Genomic DNA, 10,000 nt, shown 5'->3' on the forward strand with positions numbered 1-10,000 from the left:
GTGTGGACAGGTTCTTTACAGGTGTTTTGTGAGATTCATCCTGACAGCGAAAACTATATCATTAGAACACCACACACACCTCTCGAGCAATATGGCCCAAGGAATCCTGGGAAGCAATTACATGTGCCTGAGACACATTCTCCATTGCCATAGCAATTGTGTGGGCATTCTATCACCGACTCTGCACAAAGAAGGTCAGATAATAAAATTACATTTTTGTGGCATATTAACTGCATTTTTACACTGCTTCATATTTGCGGTCTAACAAGGCATAGAACAAAGTAAGAGGGTTAAAAACACTACTAGAGTGTCTTTACATTAAAAATTATAAGGAGTCCCTATGGAAACTATGCCAAATACTGAATTCCCACTTCATAAATAAATGCATAAATAATTGAAAAAGCAAGTACTTTTCTTTTCTTTTTTGCTGTAAATAAAAGCAGATCCTCCTCATGGCCGCATACAAATCATATTTGAAGATAAAAACAAACAGCTCAGCAGCTCAAGGCTTAGAGATTTAGTCTTTTGGCCTCCATATTCCCTGGCCTGACAGAAGGAGATTGCGGCAGAATCAAACTTATTGATTAGCCAACAACTCAGGGCATGCCTTTGCACGCCTCATTATCACTGCTGCGCTATCTCAGGCACTTGGGTGCAAGACAGAAATATAAAAAGGCCATCTGAAGGCACCTATAAAAGCTTGTTACAATGGCCCAGTCGCTCTGTCAAGCATCACATTACATAATGTTGGGTATGAAATTACATTTTCAGCTTTGATGCATAAATAAGCAAGAAACACAAAATAACCAGCCACTCTCTGTGGTGCATAAACAAAGACAAACGCGTATGCACTCAATCACATGAAGTTACATGGTTGTATCACTTTGCTAGCTCACCTAGTACTATGGTGCTGTATGAGACAGGCTCTACAGTGCGGCCATCATTGTAAAAGGCCAGGTGCCACACACCGGTGTGCAGGTACTGGGGTCCCCGAGTTCCAGATCCAACTGAACGCGCTCTCGTGAGATGAGCCTACTGCCATCTAGAAGCTCCACAAAGTCGTACTGAAACACACACAATTACATTGACCGCTATTACTCAGCTGTTGTCAAATGGGTCACAACAAAATAAAAGGCAAATTTAATATCCAGACACCATGACATTTAGGCTGCCATTACCCTGTCTGGTCCCAAAATATCATGCCAAGAAATCTTTTACAACACTAAGGAAAACAGATGTCTATTTTTCATTAATTTGGCATCACAGAGTGTGTTATTCACTAGAACTTCCCACTACTTCAAGCAGAACATTAAAATAAATAGATAGACCCACTAACTGAAGACTTTAAATTAAAGTTTCTCCAATTGATTTCCTACTGGTCAGCTACAAAAAGCAATAAGAAGACACATGGCAAATTGGAAGCAGCATTCAATAAGCTTGCTTTAGTTTATTGTGATGGCTTTGGGGACACATTGATTGAATATCTACAATAAGTTGGACAGTTTTCCTCAGCACTTACGAAAGATGCTGCTTTTATTGACAGCTGTGAGTGTTAAACACCCAGCCAATCACTGAGACAGAGAGAAGATGTCTTTCTGTTGGAGCAGTTTGTTTTGTTTTGTTATGATTAAAGAAGGATTTGTTCTTTCTGGTGAATAACCTTGGACGTCTGATTCCTTCAACTCCTTGATTTTTATATTGAATAGCTTCTGTCAACAGGAGTATCGGATACTTGACAGACAACAGTTTTATCTGTGGTTTAATAAACGCAAAATAATGCAGCGAATTCATTCATTTTGGAAGATTAAAAAAGTCCATTGACCTTCTTTTTAAATAACTTAATGATTAACTATTTTTAGCCACTTATGACTTGTTTGAGACAATTAAACTAGAAGACTTTGATATTGTATTACCTGGGTGTGTGAGGGTGGAAGTCCCCTCCTCCCATAGACTCCAATGAGGGCATTTTTCTGAATCGAAATATTAAACTTGAGAAAGTGGGGCTGTTCAATGAGAAGTCTGGACCTCCAGAAAACTCCTGGTGGAATGGCATGTGCTACCTGCTGACCCAACTCCACCTGTCCTGTGTCCAGCGTGGAGTTATACTGCAGCATCACTCCTACCTTTCCTGTGAGCAGACACGTATTAAAATAGTATTATTCCATAACTGAATCCATAAGCCCAGAAAACTGTCACAGTTGTATTGTTATAATATTTGAAGTTTACTCACAATTCACATATAAGACTTAAAGGGGTCCTATTATGCTCTTTTACAAAGTCTTGATTTTGTTTTGGGGGTGTACTAGAACAGGCTCTCATACTAGGTTGTTCGAAAAACACATTATTTTTCACATATTTTACATTATTACAAGGAAACCTAGCGTGTCTCCGACATAGTGATAACACTCGTATAACACTCCTCTAGTGCAGCTCAACCAGGTCTCATCCCATTCGCCGATATTTGTGATATCAAATTAAAACAATTTAATCAAATTTTATTAAATAAAATATCTCCTTTTGAATTGGACTTTGAGCTTTGTAACTTCACAGATATTTTTTATGCTCAAACAGCAACATTACAGACTAACTAAAGTTGAAAAAGTGAAAAAGCATAATAGGACCCCTTTAAATTTACAGTTTGATATTAAATAAGGGTCTTTATTGTTGGGCACTCATGCTTACTTCATTTTCTTTTTATTATTTTTTTGCCCAAAGTTTATTCACTGTAGCAAACCCAGTCAAATACTAATTCCTATCAATCCAGTCAAGACAGCTTCATTTTTGGATAAAACTAAGGGTTTGGTCTTATTTCAAGCCTAAAATTTCAAAAGAAAATTAAATTAAAAGATTTTTTTAATATATTTCTCAACAGTATGCTCAGAGATAAATGGTCTCTTCAATCATTTTCCTGATGAGAGCCTCTAAATGTCACACATTACCCTAAAACTTGCAGTAGGCATTTGCCATGCTCTTTCATACTCTCCAAAGGCTATCATTCAGATGACAGTTGACAGAGTTTATACAACACAGGCAAACATCTTTATATTGCACTTCAGAAAGAGGCAGTAAGTCAATTAAAAGAACACAATATAGCATGGCAAGTTCGCACTCAGAATGAGGAAATCGTCTTTAATTGACTTGCTTCAAACTGATGCTTTCTAAACATGGTAATTAGGACAAACCTAGCACAGTGGATGCTATTCTTTGGAGACTGTCACTCCGTAGAGAAAGATGCTATCACTATTGTTTCTCTGTAGTACTTTAGCAGTCTTTAAAGTCATCATGACATTCAGGACCCTTTTTACTTATTTTATCCATTGGGAATTGACTGTGGAATTGACCAATGTGGTTAGCTGTCCTTTATATCTCACAATACAACTTTCTATCTCTCAATTGCAGCATTGTTTCTTTGTTCCTTGTGACTTTATATGTTACAAGGTGACTATGCCTCTAAATTACAACATTGTTTCTTGTAATTTTTTTGCAATTGGGTACTATACTGCACTAAGAACAAGAAAGAAACTGAAAAGGAAACACTGCTCTACAAATGAATATGCAGCTTGAAAGAAATAACTGTAATCTATATAAAATAACGTATCTAAAATATCTCATAGAGATATGAAAATGCAGTCCTCTGTGACTGAAAGGTCATTGATTTCGGCCTTGAAATGTTACCATCTGCAGAAATTGCAGTCACAGTGTTGGTCGGGAACGTCACTGGTGTGGCTCGTCCATTCTCAAAGGCGTGATTATCCACATCCTTCAGTTTCCAGTTCAGGCCAAGTACATGCATGGCTGCGAGAGAAGGCAATTAAGATCATGAAACGGAACAGCAAGCACATATCATGTCAGGAGACATTCTCATTTGCAAAAGGATATAGTTTAAAAGCTGTTGAAAGCCACTCTGGAAGGTGATTTGCAGTCTCCTTTACGCATGTGTTGGACACAAGCGCAGTGCATATAAAAAGAAAACCTCTCCCTCATTAGACTCTCTAAATAGTGCACCAATGTCTTTTTTTACTGTTTGAAAACATGTTCTGTGAATTATCGCTGCATGGGGCCTTGACACAAACTGTTTTGAATATACTCCAGATTAGTCTTTAGCTTGTCACTGAAAACATTTATTGCAGAGAAAATGGAATTAGATTCCAGTGATTAAAAAGAAAAAAGAGGGAAAATGCGAAAATCAAAAGCCTGAAGATCAAAACATGTCTGCGTTATATAATACAGGAGTTTCTCCCATTCTCTTTTCCCCCTTGCTGTCTCTCCTCTTTCCTCAAAACATTCTCTTCTTCATGCACTGCCGTTAAATCTTAGGCAAACACTTTCTAGTTTTTTTTTAACCGTTCGATCTGTGTGAAAACAGCTTGGGAAAAGTCTCCTTCAAAGTTCACAGCGAGGGAGCTTGCTGAGGAGGCTGCGCTTCACACACCTCTCTTCCTCTTGTTTTGATCTTTGGAGGGATGAATGTTTCTAACAGGCCTTCAGCAGGGGAGGAGGAGTCTCCAACTGCGGCAAATAACTCACAGTGGGGAAACAATGTTAAAAAATGGAGGTTATAATGTTTGTGAGTGCTAACGGAGTGAATATAGATCGCTGCAGACAATAAGATCATGGAGCTTTTGCTTCGCTCCAGACATTAATCACTAAACTGATGTATTTTTTTCCAGTATATCTGTGTGTATGTGACTTCCTAGAGATAGGGCGACTTTAGAGCAGAGCACCAGCTGTTTTGGCCACAGATGAAGGCAGAGGAAGGAAAAACTCCACCCGATGAGCTATTTCGCTATCTCTTGTGGGGGCAGGCTGGATAAAACAGCTCGCACCTGAGTACCTCATGGTCACATAAGGGCACGCAAACACACACACACATACACACATACACACATACACACACACACACACACACACACACAAAGAGTTACCTATACAGTAGCAGAGCAGAACTGACAGCAGGGTGGCCACGCCTACAGCACTGAGAGCAGTGCATTTCCACGAACACCGTTTAGGTGACTTGTTAAATTTGAATGCACCTCTTGATAGCGTGTTGCGGGTTAAGGGACGAGCTGGTGGAGAGTAGACAGCTCCAGTCGCCATAGTATAACCGGGATTAGGAGTTGTGAAGAGAGATGTGGTGCCGGTTCCAGTCTTAAGCAGGAAGTGCCTAGGGAAAGGGAGATAAGATATGAGATGATGAAATATAAAAACAATAACCTTGCTGAAAACTTTCAGAGTGAGCTGTGAACAAAACCTCAGGTTAAAAAAAAGAAAGAAAAGAAATGTAGCAATGTCTTTGTTAAAAGTTATTAAAATTTCTGACCTAAGTTGCACCTTTTTCATTGCACTATGGAAACTGCTGTTATAGTTTTGCTATTTCTTTGTTGTAGATACAAGGTTTTGTATGTAACAAAAGCTGTAATTTAATAAGCTGCCATTAAAATCCTAATAGCTTCTCTGATTTAGAGGGCTGTCATTGGATCAGTGCCTGTACTTGTATGAAATGAATGTCTCTAACGATGGACTATGATGGAAAGAACCACACAAAGTCAAGTCAAAGTGAACTGCGGTTAACTGAACTCTAGAGTTTATGATGACAAACATAACCCATAATGATGTGTATGCATCAGCATCTGATGGCAGTGTTTTCTGTTCTGCTTTTCATCAGTGGCGCTCCACCGCTGCCGAATCTTCAACGCCACAGCAAGATAAATCATTTTTTACCTGAGTTGATAATGTTAAGTTTGCTGTCTGATTTAAATGTGATGAGAAAAACACAAACCACAAAATAATAACAAGAAAAGTTTTGAGCTCATAAAAACTCAAACTTTACAGTTTGAATCAGTCTGATGAATCCCTCACTAAATTAACACTGAACGACTTTTGCTGACATCCTTCCTACAATAGTCACATTTTGTGAAACGGAAAGTTCAAAAGTCTGGAGTCAGGGACATTTTTTTTTCTTTTAATACTTTTAAAACAAAAAGCAGCACAAGTGTTTTTAACACTGATAATAATAAAAAAAAATTATTAAGCAAATGATTATTAGAATGATTTTTTTTTAAAGAATCATGTGACAATGAAGACTGGAGTAATGGCTGCTGAAAATTCAAGGTTTGCCATAACAGGAATAGATTACAATTTAAAATATATTAAGATAGAAAGCAGTTGCAATAGTTTACGTGTTTTCAGTGCATTTTGATCATATAAATGCATCCTTGGTGAGCCTTCTTTCAAAAACATAAAAACTAATTTTACTGCCCCCAAAATGTTGAATGTAGTGCGTATATACATAAAATAAACATTTTATTAAAATATCACTAAATTTTTTTTGCCAAATTCTAATTTAATCATAGTAATGTGCCTATTAATAGTGTGCCTATTAATGTAATATAAACACAAACACACCACATACGTGCATATACAGTGGGTACGGAAAGTATTCAGACCCCCTTAAATTCACATTATATAAAATTAATCACAGTATGTTTGGCTTGGATTACAGTATACAGAAGATGAGGAACTTCTAAAAACAAAATTTTAAAATTGAATTTAGGATATTTTGTTTGTTTTGCTGGCTATATGATTCTGCTTCAAAACAGGGCAGTTTGCTTATATTTTGATTTGTTCCGTTTTGTTGTTTATCCGATTCACTCATACTACACACATCAATAAAACAGACATTCTCAGATTCATTTCCAGCAAATTTCCATGTGTTGGTGGTTCTTGTTCACTCTGGCTGGCTGTTACATTGCCGTTCTGCTGCAAGCTCTCTCCCTGCCTGCCTCACACTGGCTGCTGAGTACAGTCTTGTGTCCTGGAGGCATTTTACAGTTGGTGTGCCGTCGGTCCTCCTCATGGCTATGGATGTAGGGCCTGTTTACTTGGCCATTTTATTTTTTCATTTAAGTTTACTTTCTGATTTAAATGTGATTAGGAAAAGAAAAATTAAATGAAAAAAAAAAAAAAAAATGACAAGAAAATGTTTTGAGCTCATAAAAAAGCACAAATTATAATCAATTATTTGCTCCTTAGCAGATCAATTTGGATGAGGGTTCAAATTAAGTTATTTTATTTATTTATTTATGTTTTACTTTTTTGCTGGACTAGAGTGCTGCCTTTATACTTTTTACCAAATTGCTTGCTTATCTTTTTTCCAGTTGTACAAAAATATATACTGTATTATATAAGTATAACAAATGTTATACCTATACTGTTAGAATGGCTTTTATTGTTCAGAATATATATACTGTATATACTGTTTAGATACACTTATATTTTATTTTTTGGAAAGTAACACTAGAAAAAGCATTATACAAAACAAAAATTTTCAAACAACTGATGTCTCGTGGTGGCCCCTACGAGAATAAAACAGTTATTATTAGACTAGTCTTCATCTCATCTGTACATTATTATATCATTTTTGTCAAACATGCCATTCATTTTTAATGTGATTTTTTTTTTCAGATGAAGAAAGGTACCTGATTCCAAACAATCCTTGACTGTGTAAAATTTCAGATGAGGAAACATTTAAAACTCACCAGCTACTAACAGCATTACTCTTTAAAAGTTCAAATTTCAACGGTCAAGCAGCACTCAGACGCTTGTTCTTTTGTGCAAATTTCAATACAGGCCTGGTTTAAGATGCCTGCTTTTCATTCAGAAGGATTCCATTGTAAAACTTTTACTTTATAATCTGCACGGTTATGAGCTGCTGCCACGACTCCAAACACACAGGCACACACACATTTTTCACAAGGGCTCGGATAGGTTCTGGGCCACTGTGCACTGAATGAGGCACATTTAAAAGCCTTCACAAACGATTAACAAATACACTGACAGTGTGCCGTTTTGAGGCCAAACAATCCATAATTGATTAGCGGGAGTGTGACGCCAGGCAGAGAAAATGACTAAGCTAATCCTCATCGCCCCTTTTTGTAGGGTGTGAGAGTGTTGTTCGCATTAGGACGACTAAGAAGTAACTTCACCCCAAAGAGTTTTTTTTTTTTTGCTCTTGTACAATGTGATTCTCTGTCAGTGTCCCACCTTTCCTTGTCATCGGTTTGACGCTTGGAATGCTGCAGTGCGAAAGAAGAGGCCCTACAGAAGAAAAAAGGAGGATTTGGAGGTTGAAAGAGAAATTGCAAACAAAAGAATAAAAGTCCTTTCCTGGCATAATCTGATATATAATGACTGCCGCATTAGCTAGGCTAAAGAAAAGTGTGGGCTTTTCAAAGGACTACTTGTTGACTTAAAGAAAAGAGTATGTGACCGGTGACGCGAGTTTAACGCGAAGACAAGGCCTCTTTCCGACAAATGCGCACGCGAGACTTAAGTTAAATGAGAGGGGGGAAAACTGTGAAAAACAAGGAAGACTTGCACATATCCTCTCAACTCCAACTAGGATTCAAGCATCCTCTTTGAGGCGGAAGCATCTGCCACCTCAGTAGGGGTCTCGGAGCAGCAGGTGCCTCTCCAGCACTCGGCAGAGTGGCGGTATTTTAAGACGCTCCCTGGAGGTTTCTGCGCCACTGCCATTTTAGGACAGTCCCTTTCTGTTGACATGTAAAGATCAGAGTCTTTGTGACAGACAGCGGAGTGGAAAGTTTTCAAGATAACGCTCTGAGAAAGGTAGAGTAGTGAGAAAAGGAGATGGTGATGGATCAGCGTACTGCGAGGAGGAAAGCGAGGAAGCTGAAGAGAGAGAGAGAGGTAGTAGAGGAATTCTACTGGGATCATTAATAACAGGAGAAGCCTGTGTTCTCTGCCAAGATCTAGACACACAACAAAGATTCTTCACTTGATGTGATTACAAAACATCTTTCCATCTCATATCCATAAGAAGTACGCTCTCACTAGAGTCCTTTGTTTTCTTTCTTTTTGTTGTTGTTTTTCCTCTCCAAAATGGAGCACAACAGCTGTGGCCCGCAAAAGATCAAAAACCTGACGCGCAGCATTGCCAACACTTCTGTTGGTAATGAATGTGTACAGTGTGACTGCAGGGTGGATTCTACATTAAATGCCATTTCATGAAAAAAATACCACAATTTAGTGACCAATTTACCAAGTTGAAATGATTTACGAAATATTAAAACTTACAATCCTTCCTGTTCTACATATATTCTTGTACTGATGAAAAATAGACAGTAGGCTATTTCATGTTTAGTAGAGATTTCCAGAGGTGTTTTTTTTTTTTTTTGGAAGTTAATGGAAGGCGTTAAAGAAAAAAAAAAACATGTGCATTATGTTGAAATACCAAGGAAAGAAAAGCCACAATAAATTGCAGGCCAGGCTGGTTGTAGACTGAAATTAAATTTGATTCATTCAAGATGATCCACTTATTTTTATAATGGCATCCCATTCCTCTATTTACGCTAAACACACACATGGCTACTTTATTCATAGGTTATAACTTAATGGATTAATTTTGTGCATTCTAGCCTACACACATTGCAATCTTTTTATGACCGAAAGCAACAGTGAATACATTGCTTTAGATACAATGGTGCATATGGCAATTTGAAATAGTGTTCGAAATTGCTTTATGATTGTTAGAAATATTTCAGCTGCACAGATAACTGTTAGTATTAGACTTGTTCTTCCTTCAGGTGGCATAACATCTAGCCTTCAACAGCTTTTAAATATTATATAAATATATAAAAAAAAGTTTCAATATATCATCCATCATGATTTACATTTAAATTAGATTTAATGGAACCTGGATTATTTCACAATGCATACAGCTTTTTGTTCATGTCAAAGATAAAATAACACATTGTTTTCTCTTTTTGGCTGAAAACTGAAAATGACATTTATGGTATTTTAGACAAAAATGATGGCCATCTAGTAGCTATTTTTCAGTACATTTAGTCACAATCTTGAGATGAGCATTTAATGGCACACGTTTTTTGTTGTTGAATGATACTGTGAACAGTTTAAATCTATTATTCATCTTGTTTAACCTTTTGAGTGGGTGGCAGCTCAGGCTCCTCAGGGTGCATGC

General features: G+C 37.3%; 1 protein-coding gene across 1 annotated transcript in view; it reads right to left on the reverse strand.

The window, feature by feature from the left end:
• LOC107669074 (teneurin-3-like) overlaps positions 1 to 10,000 on the reverse strand; it is a 119,408-nt gene that overhangs the window by 47,624 nt on the left and 61,784 nt on the right. The window contains 6 exon segments of the mRNA XM_016461169.1: positions 80 to 181; positions 897 to 986; positions 989 to 1,064; positions 1,914 to 2,128; positions 3,676 to 3,795; positions 4,926 to 5,164. Coding sequence (XP_016316655.1) covers positions 80 to 181; positions 897 to 986; positions 989 to 1,064; positions 1,914 to 2,128; positions 3,676 to 3,795; positions 4,926 to 5,164 — 842 coding nt within the window.

The sequence above is a fragment of the Sinocyclocheilus anshuiensis genome, unplaced genomic scaffold (assembly GCF_001515605.1).
Source record: "Sinocyclocheilus anshuiensis isolate Anshui unplaced genomic scaffold, SAMN03320099.WGS_v1.1 scaffold124, whole genome shotgun sequence".
NCBI classification, from domain to species: domain Eukaryota; kingdom Metazoa; phylum Chordata; class Actinopteri; order Cypriniformes; family Cyprinidae; genus Sinocyclocheilus; species Sinocyclocheilus anshuiensis.